Below are 16,955 nucleotides of genomic sequence, written 5' to 3'. Positions count from 1 at the left end.
AATATAACAATGACTTTAATATAACATTGCTTCAAGTTTATTCTTGTAATTTTAATATAACAATGACTTTAATATAACAATGACTTTAATATAACAATGACTTTATTATAACATTGTTATATATATATATAATGACTTTAATATAACAATGCTTCGAGTTTATTCTTGTAATTTTAATATAACAATGACTTTAATATAACAATGACTTTAATATAACAATGCTTCAAGTTTATTCTTGTAATTTTAATATAACAATGCTTCGAGTTTATTCTTGTAATTTTAATATAAAAATGACTTTAATATAACAATGCTTCGAGTTTATTCTTGTAATTTTAATATAAAAATGATTTTAATATAACAATGCTTCGAGTTTATTCTTGTAATTTTAATAAAAAAATGACTTTAATATAACATTGTTATATATGACTTTAATATAACAATGACTTTAATATAACAATGACTTTAATATAACAATGCTTCGAGTTTATTCTTGTAATTTTAATATAAAAATGACTTTAATATAACAATGCTTCGAGTTTATTCTTGTAATTTTAATATAACAATGACTTTGATATAACAGTGCTTCGAGTTTATTCTTGTAATTTTAATATAAAAATGACTTTAATATAACAATGACTTTAATATAACAGTGCTTCAAGTTAATTCTTGTAATTTTAATATAACAATGACTTTAATATAACAATGCTTTGAGTTTATTCTTGTAATTTTAATATAACAATGACTTTAATATAACAATGCTTCGAGTTTATTCTTGTAATTTTAATATAACAATGACTTTAATATAACAATGCTTCGAGTTTATTCTTGTAATTTTAATATAACAATGACTTTAATATAACAGTGCTTCGAGTTTATTCTTGTAATTTTAATATAATAATGACTTAAATATAACAATGACTTTAATATAACAGTGCTTCGAGTTTATTCTTGTAATTTTGATTGTTTTCTCAAAATATTATGACTTCAGGTTCGTAATGATACTACTATATTCTCATCATTTTGACTTTTTTTCTTAAAAAATTACGACTTTAATTTCATAATGCTATGACTCTAATTTTTACTTTATTCTCAAAATATTAAAATTATATTCTCAAAATCTTAGATTAGATTTTTTTTCTAACATGGCACTTAAATGCTGTCATAGTATTTAGACACTTAAGCTACACTTTAAAATGTTTGTGCATTATATACTAAAATATCAAACCAAGTGGCATTTATTGTTAGAAAGATAGCACAGCATTTTTTTATTAGGTTTTAAATGATAAAACAATAATTGTTGTTCAACTTTCTGGTTGTGAACAGTTAATTCAACATTTCCATGGTTAATTTGATGAGCTACAACTGTGATTACTCTGCTAGGACACCTGTTTGAACTTGAGGGGAACTGACTTCATATATTCACTTAAAATGACTGAGACCTTGAATCAATGACCTTGTCTCAGAAAAGTGAAATTTGCTCTGAGAAAAGGTCTGTCATTATTTGTTTGCATACCTCACTTGATTTTTTATTTTGTTGTCTAATGCAATTAAATACATATATTTTAAATGTGGCTTCAGTGTCCAAAAGTGTTCAAATTATTTTTTGGACCACTGTATATCACTGTCTTCTCACAAAGCATTAATAGGCTGTTCCTTAACATATCCACGTGATGAAGACCCTGACAACCAGAACTTGCGAAAGGAGCATGAGAAAACCCTTAAGAAATATCAAAGCCTTCTTGTCAAACAGGAGCAGCTGCTGCGAGGTATGAACAGTGATTTAAACTTTTTATTTGCCACAGTTCAGTAGGAATCCATGAGGCTGTATTTATGTGCTTCTGTCCCTCCCCACGGTTGTAGTTGCGTTCTACCTGCTGCTCAACCTGTCCGAGGACACCCGCACAGAGCTCAAGATGAGGAACAAAAACATTGTCTACCTGCTGGTGAATACTCTGGAAAGAGAAAATGAGGAACTGTTGGTGCTGGTGGTCTCCTTCCTCAAAAAGCTCAGCATCTTCTTGGAGAACAAGAATGAAATGGTAAGAAGTCTTCCTTGTGTCCAGCACATCTGAAGTTCTACAATACACTTTCATCAGTCACGGGGTCTGTAAGGGGGTTCAGTGGAAAGGAGGAGGCGAGAACCGGCTTGACAACTTAAATAATAATTTAATAAACAATTTAAACAAAACACACAACTAAAAACACACAGTACAGCTGTCTGTAATTCTCTCTCTCTCTCGAACTGTCGTCCCCGGCCGTCTTTATCCCTCGCGCGCCCCATCAGGCTGATTGGGGACCGGGTGTGTCTCGTTCCAGCCCGGCCCCGCCCTCCTCGGCTCTACAGGGTCATTATAGAAATGTATTATATTTTTGCTACTAGTAACTTTGAATGTTGCTATTAGTAGCTTTTCTGCATTTACAGTAGCTCTTAGTGCGATATTAATAAACCATCTCTTTTAAAGGTGATATGCGTATTTTTTATTTTATTTTTAAATAATTTCTCCTATGCCATCTTTATTTGCAGTTTGGTTACTATCAGAACAATAGCTACAGCATTGGACTGTCTGTTTGGTTGACCAATGGAAGACAGGGGTGTGTTTATTGGTCGATTATATCAGGAAATATCTGTCATTGGTGTGCAGAGACTCTCGCCTGTCATTAAACTGCACCACTGTCAGTCCACATGGACTTAATCTACCTTGGCTATGAATGTGCATTTATCAAGGGTCTAAATTGGAAGCAGTTGTTTTTATTCCTGTATCCCCTTACCAAATCATGTTTTAGATAAAAGAAATGGGCTTTTGGCTTCATACATAAAAACACATGTCGAACAAAAGCATATGGCCTTTGCAGGGCATCTGAGAAATGGAAGAGAATTATGTTTGTTTCTCCAAAGTAAGCCTTTTTCACAGGAAAGAGGGTATCTTTTTTTGTTGTATACTTCATGGTGCACTCTGTTTTTTCTAATTAAAAAAAAGTTTTACACCTAAAGGAATGAAAAGTACTTTAGAAAAATAAGCTTAAGGTCTTGCTTACTCACACGAGATACAGTCATATCAGTAGACTAATAAAAGCTGTTCTATTTTACATGGAGCTTGGCTAACTTATCATGTTGAGATCACATGACCAGCTGAATTCTCCTTATTTTATCTCACTTTTGCACGCAAAATAACTTAATCATGGCTGATTGCGAATAGTGTATTTCAACAATGGTATCGGGAACCAAAATTTACTCTGTGTCCGAAATCGCGTTCTATCACAGCATAGTATGTACTGCATTTGATGAAGGACGCACTTCTCGGCCAGTAAAACGGGACGTTCTAGGTATGCATGTGAGTAGTATAAATAGATTCTGGACATACTTCATCCAGGGACATGGGTATTGACCCGTGACCCAAATATATGATGTATTAACAACAATCACAAAAATAATCTACTCTGGTTTTGTTAAACAAGCACCATTTAAAGGAATAGTACACCCAAAAATGAAAATTCTCTCATAATTAACCCTCATGCCATCCCAGATGTGTATGACTTTCTTTCTTCTGCAGAAATCAAACAGAGATATTTAGAAGAATATCTCAGCTCTGTAGGTCCATATAATGCAAATTAATGTTGACCAAAAGGCAGCATAAAAGTATTCCATAAGACTCCAGTGGTTAAATCCATACACAGAAGTAATATGATAGGTGTGGGTGAGAAACAGATCAATATTTAAGGCTCTTTCCACTTTCACATTCTTCTTCATTTTGTTTTCATCTACTGGGCAGGGAGTGTTTTAAAGCTTTAAAATGGAATCATATATCCCTATTTTATAATTTGATTTATATGTTTGAAGTTAAATATAAAAAATATATATTTTTAAGGTTATAAAACATGCATACGCTTTAAGAAATAAGACAATTTGTTTTACAATTAATCGTGAAAGCCCTAAAAGAGACAATTAATAGTCATAATCACAATTATTTGTTTGACAATTAATCGTCAGCCAAATTTCACAATTGTGACTGCTCTAGTCATCCGGGTATTTCTTGCTTACTATTTTTAATACTGAGGATTCGGACATACTACTCCATTGGCTTGCTGTTTTTGGCATAATATATAATAGGAAAGTGAGGATATGAGGACACAGCGTGAGGCTTTTTTGCATGATGCTGCATCCACGCCACTAGGTGTCAGTATAAGTCCAAGACAGCTGCCATATCAGCCAGTGCAACATCAATTACCAGTACACCTTTAAAAATAGAAAATTATTGCTTGTGACACTCAACATTTTAATTGTATTCTATTTATTTCACATGTGCTTTTGTTATAGGCTGAGATGGACACTGTGGAGAAGCTTGCTCATCTAGTTCCATGTGAACATGAAGATCTGCTGAACGTCACTCTGCGACTCCTCCATAACCTCTCCTTCGACACAGGCCTGCGTACCAAAATGGTGCACGTGGGTCTGCTCCCCAAACTCACTGCTCTGCTGGGTAACTCTTTTACCTTCATAATACTGTTGCTTATTTGACAGCTCAAGAGATCAGACCATCATTCTACTGTAATTGAATTACACTGTAGTTTGGAGAACCTTGTAATCCAAACCCAGATTTGTTACATTCTTGAAGTGATAGATTAAGAATAAATGTGGTCATATCATTTTTCACTTTTCCATTTGAAATGAATTTCTTGTTGGTCCAACAAAAATGAAAGAAAACTTGATGAGCGAGGTTTATTTAAAATGTCATTTTTTTTGTTAAAGTTGGCTTTCAATGTGTATACACTCACTAATCTAAAGAGAAACTACAGTATTTAAGGTTGCATGCAAGGGTTTGAAATCCCTATGGTTGGAAAATCTGTAATGAATATACAGTATAACAAGTTTGGGCAGATATCTGACTGCCTGGCTTCCTGAATCAAGTAAAGCCAAACACATTTACTCAATGATTTTGAGTTAAGCTACGCATGTCATAGGAGAATAATTCTTCTTCGTGTCTGTTTTTATTTTTAGTTGTTCAAAATAATCCGACATAGCTCTTCGTGCACCTTTATCAGGCATCAACCACAAAAAGTCTTGGTGATTTGAGGAATACTGCATTGCTTTTTTTCTAACAGATCAAAATAATACAATAGAATGTTGCTCTCTCTATTCTCCATGATTACATACAGTATATGCACATAATTGCTGCATATTTTCTCAATGTGTTCGTTGTTTACGCTACAGTAGTGCGAGGTGAGTTTAAGAGGATTGCCGTAATAAAGCCTGTCCATTTCCGCTTACTCTCACTTAGGTTAGGCTGTAACGCAGGTCAAATGTGTCTGCAGCTACTAATGAGAAGCACATGTCCAGGTCACGGGGGGCAACGCTGAGGGCCGCCTGGGACGGCCCTTGCTTATTAGTGCCACTAAAATATATGCCTCCTCCTGAATCACCAATTAAACAAGCTCTTCCTAGCAAAACTCTTAACACCTTTTCTTTACCTACTCAACTTTCCCTCCTCCTTTTCCTTTTTTATCCTGATATTCCCAGTGGTCACATCTGGTTCTAATAGCCAATGTGATAATGTGTTCTAGGGTGTCTCGAGTCCCGGCTGCCACGGTCGGACTTCTAATGAATGATTATGCAATTGATCTATCTGAGTGTTTCCTATCTCAAGGGGGACTAACACCATTACGAAAGAAGAGGAGGAGGAAGCAAAGTTATTAATGAGAGTGTTTATGTGACTCATTTGGGGAAAAACTTGAGTGTGTGTGTGGTGCGTTTTTTTTGCGTATCTGTAGACTCTCTCCCCAGTAAAATGTGTTTGGATAGTAATCACATACCCCAGATGCTCTTATCTGTAATTTCAGTGATAGATGACTCGCTCTCAACACGAACCAGAATAAATATATTATCTAACTGACCATGACTGATCAATTTAGATAAGTTTTTTTTTGTTTTTTGTTTTTTGTTTTTTGTTTTTTTTGAGGGGGGTGAATTTTTTTTACCCTTTTTCTCCCAATTTGGAATGCCCAGTTCCCAATGCGCTTTTAAGTCCTTGTGGTCGCGTAGTGATTCGCCTCAATCCGGGTGGCGGAGGATGAATCCCAGCTGCCTCTGCGTCTGAGATCGCCAACCCGCGCATCTTATCACGTGGCTTGTTGAGTGCGTTGCCACGGAGACATAGCACATGTGGAGGCTTTACACCATCCACTGCAGCATCCACGCTCAACTCACCACGCGCCCCACCGAGAACGAACCACATTATAGTGACCACGAGGATGTTACCCCATGTGACTCTACCCTCCCTAGCAACCGGGCCAATTTGGTTGCTTAGGAGACCTGGTTGGAGTCATTCAGCACGCCCTGGGATTCGAACTAGCGAACTCCAGGGGTGGTAGCCAGTGTCTTTTACCACTGAGCTACCCAGGCCCCCCCCATTTAGATAACGTTTACACACATTGTGAATGTCTTAGAATGTTTTTTGTCTTCTTTTCTGTAGGTAATGACACACACAAGCATGTAGCGATGCGCATTCTCTACCACATCAGCGTGGATGACAAATCAAAATCCATGTTTGCGTACACTGATTGCATCCCTCAGGTCAGCGACTTTTTCATTCATTCTTGATTACTGAAATGCAAGACATGTAAAGATAAAAAGCCAGTGATTGCCTGTATGTTTGGCTGGAAACCCACAAAAGGGGCTAAAACCTTTGCCTGCCAGGCAAAAATGTTCTGCTGTGAGTATAGAATCTTCTTTGACAAAGTTTGCACAGAATATAGACAGTGGCTGTGGTCAGAATTGAGTACTAGTGTACTGCTCAGTATGTGAAACATTATTAATACATACTGTATTATGCTGTGATAAACATTTCAAACAATAGTAGCCTGTGATTCATTGTTGTCACATGACCTCATTATGTTGCATGTATAATTCAAAAAGTGGCATTTAGTTTACCTCAACTTGGAAATAATAGTTTATTTATTTATTTATTTATTTTGCATTCTTAATCCAATTTTGTGTGAAAACAACTAACTTTTGGCAGTCTAAACAAATAATGAGTAAAAAAGGAGATGTTAAAACCTGTGGCTGATATATACTCATGGTTCATTCGTCACATTGGAAACGGAAGGTCAAGTTGAGCACATTGCATTATGAGATACAGAGGTCTTCCTGGTATTCTGTGCAAATAGGACATTTGCATACTCCAGAGTAGTATGCTATTCTGAACATAGTTATTGTTTTTGTTGCAGTCCTGTGTACCATAAATGAGTAATAAAGAGTATGCACCTAACAGTTTTGTAAAAATTGGCTAATTTAAATGCTGTCTTTCTGTCACATGGTTTAATGAGATAAAAGAGCTTATTTAATAAGAGAGGGGCCTCTGTGGGGTCACCAGCAATTGGCAGGTTTCAATTTCTCTGCAGCAACTTCTGTCCAATCGTTGTCATCTTTAAAATGCTTGTCTACTCTAATTGGGTGAAAATGCCTGCCAGATGCTTGTAAAAAAGACATTCCCCATCCTAAATGTTCAGCCAGTTGCCTGGAGACAGTCAGGGCATGATGTCAGAAAAGCTGTGTGACTCCTTAAGGCGGTATGCAGTGTTGCAATGCTTTTCTTTCTTTATTTATTTACTCACTTGTTTTTGTTTGTTGTTTATTTATTTTTTGTTTGTTTGTCTTTGTTCCTACTTTCTTTCTTTTGTTTGTTCATTTTGTTCATTCTTGCATTCATTCATTTGTTCACTTGTTTTTGTTAGTCTCTTTTCTTTTGTTATGTTGGCTTGACAATAAATCCTTTAGAGGATTCAATCTACTTCCTATCACTCCACCACTCATACTTTCTATCTGTCACTCCATCACTCTCTTTTCTATCTTTCCATCGCTCTCTTTATTCTTTCTTTCACTCCATCACTTTAACACCCTAGCAACTGCATACAACCTAGCAACCATTTAGTGCACCTTAGCAACCAAAACCCATTGACTGCCATTCAAAATGGCTTGGATGGATATCTCCTGATCAGAATGTCCTACAGACATGAGAGTTGGCTTGTTTGAATTGGGTGAGCAATCAGTCTTCATGTATCATCATGGAAACTACTTAGCCACGCCCTTGCAACCATTTAGAGCACCCTAGTAACCAAACCCCATTGACTTCCATTCAAAAAGGTTGAGTGTGATATCTTCAGATCAGAATGTCCTACAGACATGAGAGTTGGCTTGTTTGAATTGGGTGAGCAATCAGTCTTCAAGAATCATCATGGAAACTACTTAGCCACACCCTAGCAACCATTTAGAGCACCCTAGCAACCAAACCCCACTGACTTCCATTTAAAATCGGTTATATGGGTATCTCAGGATCAGAATGTCGTAAGGACTTCATTATTGGCTTGTATGACTCAGAACTGCAAGCAGCCTTCTTGGTATCACACTGGCAACTGCCTAGCAACCACATGGGCTTACCCTAGCAACCCAGTAACAAATCACATATCTCTGCACCAGAGCATTGTAGAGACTTCCGGGTTGACTTATTTCACTCAGGATGGAAAGGAGACTTGATAAGTATCACCCTGGTAACTGCATAGCAACCAGATGGGTTTACCCTAGCAACCAAGGAACAAATCACATATCTCTGCACCAGAACATCGTAGAGACTTCCGGGTTGACTTATTTCACTCAGGATGGCAAGGAGCCATGTTAAGTATCACCTTGGTTACTGCCTATCAACCAGATGGGGTTACCCTAGCAACCAAATAACAAATCACGTATCTCTGCACCAGAACATCATAGAGACTTCCGGGTTGACTTATTTCACTCAGGATGGAAAGGAGGCTTGATAAGTATCACCCTGGTAACTGCCTAGCAACCATATGGGTTACACTAGCAACCAAGTAACAAATCACATATCTCTGCATTAGAACATCGTAGAGACTTCCGGGTTGACTTATTTCACTCAGGATACAAGGAGCCTTGCTAAGTATCACCTTGGTAACTGCCTAGCAACCAGATATGGTTACCCTAGCAACCATGTAACAAATCACATATCTCTGCACCAGAACATCATAGAGATTTCTGGTTTCATTCATTTGACTCAGGGTAGCAAGGAGCCTTTTCAGTATCACCTTGGTAACTGCCTAGCAGCCAAATGGGGTTACCCTAGCAATCAATTTGCCATTAAGAAAAACAGTAGGGTTGCATAGGACTTCTTGCAGCTGGCTGTCTATCTGTATGATGTTCCTTCTGTCTGTCTGACTGTAAGACCTTCAAACTTCCAACTCTTCAAACTATTTTAAACTTTCAGACAAGGCTTTGTCAACCCAACATAAAGTTTGTCTTAACTTTACTATCTAGTTTGTTTTTTGTTCTTTTGTTTTCCTTTCTATCTTTCTTTCTTTTGTTTGTTCATTTGTTTGTTTTGTTCATTCTTGCTTTTGTTCACTTGTTTTCGTTCATCTTTTTTCTTTTGTTTCATTTGTTTTTGTTCGATTGTTTTTGTTACTTTTGTTTGTTTGTTTTGTTCATTACTTTTTTGCTTCTTTTGTTTTTTCTTGTTTTTTGTTTTCATTCACTCTTCTTTTTTCATTCATTTTTTACATTTGTTCATTTTGTTCATTCATTCTTTTTAGTTTGTTTTCATTACTCTTTCTTTATTTCCTTTTTTGTTTTTTGATAGTTTGTTTTTGTTTGCTCCTCTTTCTTTCTTTCACTTATTTGTTCATTTTTTTCTATAATTTCTTTTTTCTCTCTGTTTCTCTTGCTTCTTTCTTTTGTTATGTCTTTCTTTTTTTCCGAATTTTTAAAACCTCACCTGACTCCTCATCAATAGCTAAATTTGGGTCCTCAATTTCTTCTGTCTCTCTGGATCTGGTGTCCTTCCGGTCTGCGCTGGCAGTGAGCCTGGTCCCCTTTTCAAGATGGGGAGGATTTAGATCAAACAGCCTCACTGCTCTGGGTTCTGAACTGGTGAAGAGAGGCCTGGCATTGGACCCATTCCTCTGCCACAAAGGGGTCTAGCTATAATTACTCAAAGCTGTGAGGTGTGTGTGTGAGTGAGTGAGTGAGTGAGTGAGTGAGTGAGTGAAGAAATGCTTGGAGGGGTTATAGAGCTATGAAACCAAGGAGCTCTAGAGACGGTGGTGGGTGGGAGGGAGGGGAGGACACAGGGTTTATTTAACATTGCTGGTAAATAGGAGCAAGCAGGTGCCAGTGAGTCTAGACTGCGTGATTTGGAGGCCTGGAACCAGGTTATGTGATACTCGATATGGGAAAGACCTGATTGCATACTGCTGCCTCTTCACAGGCCTGCCTTGCTCTGTTCGTGCCTTCCTGTTTAACATCCAATCAGCCCATGCCGTGGCCATGCCCAGTGTGGCCCATGGAGCTCCTCTTGTGATCCTCTTTTTGTCTCTTTCTCTTCTCATCTCTCTCTTCACCCACACGTGCTGAATCAGTTTGCAGCTGGCCAGATATCTCTTTAAGATAGCCCCGCCAAGTGCCTCTCATTGGGCCTTTTCAGCCACAGCATTGACCTGATTGAAGTGGACTGTAGGATATTGTCTCAACTCTCTCTGGCTCTTGAATAAAAACACAAATAACAATACCTTTGCCAGCACTGGCAGCATTAATATTTTTCCCTGTCAGTAACAGTCTCTTTCAACATGTATTTCTTTCCTTTGTTTTTCCTCTTATTGCATGATACTCCACACGCAAAATCCTCCTCTCTTTTGAAATATGCTTCAATCAGCTCATTGTAATGTGCTCTGAAGGCACTTCGAGGTCACGCATGCACACTGTTGTGACAGACACTATTTATATAATGTGGCATTACAGTGTTGTCATGTAAGACTGTGGTTCTCAGCTGGCTTTACTCCAGGACTGAAGACCAACACAGCACCCAAATGGACTCTTTTCAAATATCATGGTTTGAAATGCAAAATTAAACAATAGCAGGGTAAACTTGTATAACAGTGAATGGGAGACCACAGCAAATATAATTTTTGTTTACCCATTTGCTCCGACAACAAAAGAAAAAATCTATCATTACACTTTCACAACTTTCCAAAAGAATTAAAAAAAAGAGAGCGATGAATTACAGCAGTCAGAAGAGAGAAAGAGGCCAAATTTTCTGTCACTCCATCAGCAGCTGTATTAGAAAGCTCATTGCAGCAGTGGTAACCCGGTTTTGAAAAACGTACTCCAGGGTAATATAATACAAAGTGTAATGTTATAAATTTACACTAAATAATAAAAAAAAAAATTGCAAATATAAAAAATGTTTGCTAGATTTACGTGGATAAATAAGGCAGAAATGAGTCCTCATAGTCTGTGAAAAGGGTCCATTGTGTAACATACAAAAGTATCAAAAATGTCCTTAAAATAAAAAGTTGAAATGTATTAATATTACCATGAACTGCATATTATCATGACATTTAATTGCTTAACAGCACAAGTGTAATTTTCGGGCCTAACACATGGAACAAACACTGAGACAAATATTGTATTAGTATTAGCCATATTACTAAATGAAAGAATAATTTTACAACAACACCATAAGAAATGGGAAGCATTTTCTTCTCCCTTTTGAAAGTTAAGCATATTTATTTTGCTATCCTAATTATACATCATTATATGTTTAGTTGCATTGTCTACAACGCTATCACAACAGACCTGCAACCCATGTTTGGGTCACGACGCACTAGTTGAGAACCACTGTTATTATGGGTTATTATACACTGTTACACCATGGGTGTTCATTTCCTGTATCGTGTGTGTGCAGCTTATGCAAATGCTGTTCGAACACAACAATGAGAGAATCGACACTGAGCTCATCTCCTTCTGCATCAACCTGGCTGCCAACAAGAGGAATGCTCAGATTATCTGTGAGGGTAAGAGCCTGTGTCTCATTTATCCTGGAATGAAATGCAAGGCATATGTGCTTAGCCGCACTCTCACAATCTCCTGTGTTTACATGTTATAAAACAAACTGTCACACACCATTGAAGTCTAATACTCTTCTATAGTAAATATTACATGAAATCAGTTAAAGATTATGATCAATCTCTGACTGAGCATGCTTGTTTGTAAATGGTTGAATTTGTGTGTTTGCTGTGCAGGTAATGGATTGAAGATGCTGATGAAGAGAGCACTCAAACTGAAGGACCCGTTGCTGATGAAGATGATTAGGAACATATCACAGCATGACGGACACTTGAAACAGCTCTTCATTGTAAATACACAATTTCTACCATTCCAACTTATAGAAACCTGTGTGTTATGTAGCTTGTTAATAACTTGCAGTTATGGTGATTAAGTTATGAGCTTGAGGCCTCATTACATGTTAAATATGTGGTAATGTGGCCTAGTTGTTGAAGATTTGAGCTTGTATCGGAAACTTTATTGGGGTGATCACTATTGCATCCTATAAGCAAGACACTTAAAGGAATATTCCGGGTTCAATACAAGTTAAGCTCAATCGATAGCATTTAGGGCATAATGCTGATTACCACAAAAATTATTTTGATTCGTCTGTCCTTTTCTTTAATAAAAGCAAAAATCAAGGTCACGGTGAGGCACTTACAATGGAAGTGAATGGGGGCCAATTTTTGGTTTAAAGGCAGAAATGAGAAGCTTAATGTTTTATAAACGCATTTACATTCATTCTTCTGATAAAACTCATGTATTATTTGAGCTGTAAAGTTGTTTAAATCATAATTTTTACAATCATTTTTAGGGTTTGTAGGTTTTGTCTTGTGGCTATTGAAATACTGTGTATTTTAATGTTTACAGATTGGGCCCTATTCACTTTCATTGTAAGTGCCTCACTAGAACTCAGATTTGTGCTTTTGTTTTATTTTTTTAAAGGAGGGGCAAATTGAAATGTATTTTTGTGATAATCAACATTATGCCACAAATGCTGTTGATTGAGCTTAACTTGTATTGAACCCGGAATATTCCTTTAATCTAGGATGCTCTAGGGCAGGGGTTCCCAGACTTTTTTGTCAGCCGAACGCCTTTGACCTGAATGATTTACTTGAAGTACCCCTGATATGTTAAGTAATGTAAATCTTTCAATATAATTAATATTACATCTTTGCACTTTATTATTCTTATTATTGTTATATTCTAATGAAATTTTATTACATCTATTTTTCTTATAAAATGTATACACATTATTTCTATCCCAATCAGTGTTTGCAATAAAGTCACAGTAGTTTAAAAATAAATAAATAAATAAATAAATAAAAATAATTTCATTGAAGTAACAAAGCCAGGGCTGTAGCAACTATTATAATCTGGGGTGGGGGTGGGGGGGGGGGGGGGGGCAGTGCTTTACTTCTAGAAATATTTTTATGAAATGAAACAGATTTATATATTTTTTAGGAAATTATACATTAGCCTATATTTTAAGTTTCGGCAGCTGTGAAATAACATATTGGCGGGTGCCTAAATGACACCTTTAAGACCCATCAGAAGCCTACGTCAACCAGTCCGTTCAACAGTGAACAGAACCAGCGCACAAGCGGTAACATTACAGACCAATAAGGTGCAGCCATCAGCTATTGCTTTTCAGGACTACAGGGCAAATAATGTCAGGTTAATGAAGGATACGTTTAAAACATGATTGCGTTGTTAATAATGAAATTAATAACTTTGTATTAAAAAGTGCAATTTTTTTCACCATCAGTCAGTTACATGAGAGGGCGCACTCTTGTTCTCTTTCTTGCTGACATACGCAGCATGAGCAGGAAGAAAGAGAGAGAGAGAGAGTGCACACTCTTATGCAACTGACTGACGGTGAGAAAATGGCACTGAAGCCATAAATACAAGGATGTTTAAAAGGAAAAATGTGGTGCAAATTGATCTGTCACTTGGTAATATGGCTAATATTGATAATGTATTTGGCTCAGTGTTTGATCCATATGTTAGGTTGAAAAATCCCACTTATGCTATTGTTTATGCATTTATAAATTATTAATTTTCCTTTTCAGCATGTCATGTTAATTATTTTTGCATATTGCAGTGCTTAACAGTTGTTTATTTCATGGTAAAACCAGTTGAGATCCAGTGTTCTAAATGACCTAGAGATGTTTGGTGTAACTTTCCCTCCAGGACTTTGTGGGTGACCTGGCAGCTCAGATCAAGCAGGAGGAAGATGAGGAGTTTGTTATTGAGTGCTTGGGTACAATGGCTAACCTCACCATCCCTGACCTGGACTGGGAGCTCCTGCTGAAAGAGTACAACCTGGTGCCCTACCTCAAAGACCACCTCAAACCTGGTAATGCCGACATGTGCACAGTGATGCTTAGATGTACCTGTTTGAGTAGGAGTTTGTTGTAGTCTTTTGCTGTCTTGTGAAGAGAGGCCTGGCATTGGACCCATTCCTCTGCCACAAAGGGGTCTAGCTATAATTGCTCAAAGCTGTGAGGTGTGTGTGTGTGTGAGTGAGTGTGTGTGTGAGTGAGTGAGTGTGTGTGTGAGTGTGTGTGTGTGTGAGTGAGTGTGTGAGTGAGTGTGTGAGTGAGTGTGTGAGTGAGTGTGTGAGTGAGTGTGTGAGTGAGTGAGTGAGTGTGTGAGTGAGTGTGTGTGTGTGAGTGTGTGTGTGAGTGTGAGTGTGAGTGTGAGTGTGTGTGTGTGTGAGTGTGTGTGTGAGTGTGTGTGTGAGTGTGTGAGTGTGTGTGTGTGTGTGAGTGTGTGTGTGTGTGTGAGTGTGTGTGTGTGTGTGTGTGTGTGTGTGTGAGTGTGTGAGTGTGTGTGTGAGTGTGTGAGTGTGTGAGTGAGTGTGTGAGTGTGTGAGTGTGTGAGTGTGTGAGTGTGTGAGTGTGTGAGTGTGTGAGTGAGTGAGTGTGTGAGTGAGTGTGTGAGTGAGTGAGTGAGTGAGTGAGTGTGTGAGTGAGTGTGTGAGTGTGTGAGTGTGTGAGTGTGTGAGTGAGTGAGTGAGTGAGTGAGTGAGTGAGGAAATGCTTGGAGGGGTTATAGAGCTATGAAACCAATGATGTACACTCCACTATATGCTACACTCTATATTGTATACTGAAATGACATGGTTCCTGTAGCTCAACTGGTAGAGCATGGTGCTAGTAACGGAAAGATCAAGGGTTTGATTCCCAAGGAACACACAAACTGATAAAATGTATACTCTGAATGCACTGTAAGTCGCTTTGAATAAAAGTGTCTGTCAAATGCATAAAATATAAATGCTGCATACTGTTTTGTTAAATTAGTATGTCAAACAGGATGCAGTATGCAACAATAAACATTTTAAACTGTATTATATGATATTGTTGGCATATAACCTAAGTATATTGTATGTTTACATTAGTGAGAGGCATCTGTTTATTATCTCAAATTAATATGATAATTTGGCCTATTTGTAATCCAATTTTGTGTAAAAATTTCATAACTTTTATCAGTCCAAACAAATGATGAGTTGCAAAGGAGATGGAGATTGACAATGCCTCTGTTTATTTGTCACACTTGAAATGACAGGTCAAATAGAGCGCATTGCATTGTGGGATATAGCTAGTATTTTACACAGTAGTACATTTTGACAAATGTAATGGGTAATCTGGATATTCCATATACGCATACAAAAAACTTACCTACAGTACACAGAATACCTAATGCACACCAAGAGTAGTATGATAGTATGCCATTTCAAAAACCCTCCATTTCTTCTTTTATATTACTAAAGCTGTTTTGACCTTTTATCTTTGTGTTTAGGCTCAGCAGAGGATGACTTGATCCTGGAGGTGGTGATCATGATTGGCACGGTGTCTATGGACGACTCCTGTGCCGTCATGCTGGCTAAGTCTGGCATCATCCCTGCTCTAATTGAGCTGCTAAATGGTAAATTCGCCACTAATAGTTTCTACCATTACCTACCTACTAGGGCTGGTTATCACCAGCCACCTCACGATACGATACGTATTGCGATACGCATGTTGCAATATATCACGACACATTACAATATCATGATTAGATTTTGATTTTGCTTGTAATTTCAATTAATTTGGGTATATTTCAGTTATAATGTCCATTTTGCTTACATACTGTTTGAAAGAAATTCTCTTTCAGCTAATACTGTTATTCATTATACAGGGGATCTTCTAACTTGTTAAATTATGGACATACAGTAACAATTTTACAAATGTTATTTTGTCATTAGTTTTTCAACATTTTGGTAAAATTTTAGCTTTTTTAAAAATATAGTCCATGTATTACATCAATAAACATGATGTATTGAAATTGCATATATTATATTGGAGATACACAGTATTTTGTAACATGTTTGTTGTTTACATGCCTAATTTGTACTATTTGCAAGTATTTACTTAGATATGTAGAACAAGTGCTAAAATGGTACTGTCTCTTTAAGACCTGTGGCAGGGACAGTAGTGTTTGTTTGGTCGAATGGCTTCTTTACAGCATCTATCCCAGATGTGTGACTTTCTTCTGCTGAAAACAAATGAAGATTTATAGAAAAATATCTCCGCTCTGTAGGTCCACAATGCAAGTGAATGGAGGCCAGAACTTTGAAGGTCCAAAAAGCATATAAATGCAACATAAAAGTAATCCACACAACTCCAGTGGTTAAATCCATGTCTTCAGAAGTGTAATAGGTGTGGGTGAGAAACAAATCAATATTTTAAGTCCTTTTTTAATATAAATCTACACTTTCACTTCCACATTCTTCTTCTTTTGTTTTTTTGGCAATTCACATTCTTTGTGCATATCGCCACCTACTGGGCAGGGAGGAGAATTTATAGTAAAAGAGTAGGTCTTTTTGGACTTTCAGAGTTCTGGTCAACATTCACTTTCATTGTATGGACCTACAGAGCTGAAAAATTCTTCTAAAAATCTTTGTTTGTGTTCAGCAGAAGAAAGTAAGTTGTACACATCTGGGGTGGTATGTGGGTGAGTAAATGATAAGAGAATCCCTTTAAAAGACGTTTTCATATTTTCTGTGCTGATTTTTTTAGATAAGCTG

The 16,955-nt window shown here is 37.1% G+C and overlaps 1 protein-coding gene across 1 annotated transcript in view; it reads left to right on the top strand.

Moving 5' to 3' along the window:
* kifap3b (kinesin-associated protein 3b) overlaps window positions 1-16,955 on the top strand; it is an 83,759-nt gene that overhangs the window by 40,255 nt on the left and 26,549 nt on the right. The window contains exons 8-15 of the mRNA XM_051699857.1: window positions 1,668-1,766; window positions 1,861-2,039; window positions 4,316-4,478; window positions 6,468-6,568; window positions 11,745-11,853; window positions 12,082-12,194; window positions 14,078-14,243; window positions 15,689-15,814. Coding sequence (XP_051555817.1) covers window positions 1,668-1,766; window positions 1,861-2,039; window positions 4,316-4,478; window positions 6,468-6,568; window positions 11,745-11,853; window positions 12,082-12,194; window positions 14,078-14,243; window positions 15,689-15,814 — 1,056 coding nt within the window. The remainder of the gene's footprint in view (window positions 1-1,667; window positions 1,767-1,860; window positions 2,040-4,315; window positions 4,479-6,467; window positions 6,569-11,744; window positions 11,854-12,081; window positions 12,195-14,077; window positions 14,244-15,688; window positions 15,815-16,955) is intronic.

This window comes from Myxocyprinus asiaticus, chromosome 6, assembly GCF_019703515.2.
Source record: "Myxocyprinus asiaticus isolate MX2 ecotype Aquarium Trade chromosome 6, UBuf_Myxa_2, whole genome shotgun sequence".
In the NCBI taxonomy this organism is placed as follows: domain Eukaryota; kingdom Metazoa; phylum Chordata; class Actinopteri; order Cypriniformes; family Catostomidae; genus Myxocyprinus; species Myxocyprinus asiaticus.
This window is presented reverse-complemented; position numbering and strand designations above follow the sequence as displayed.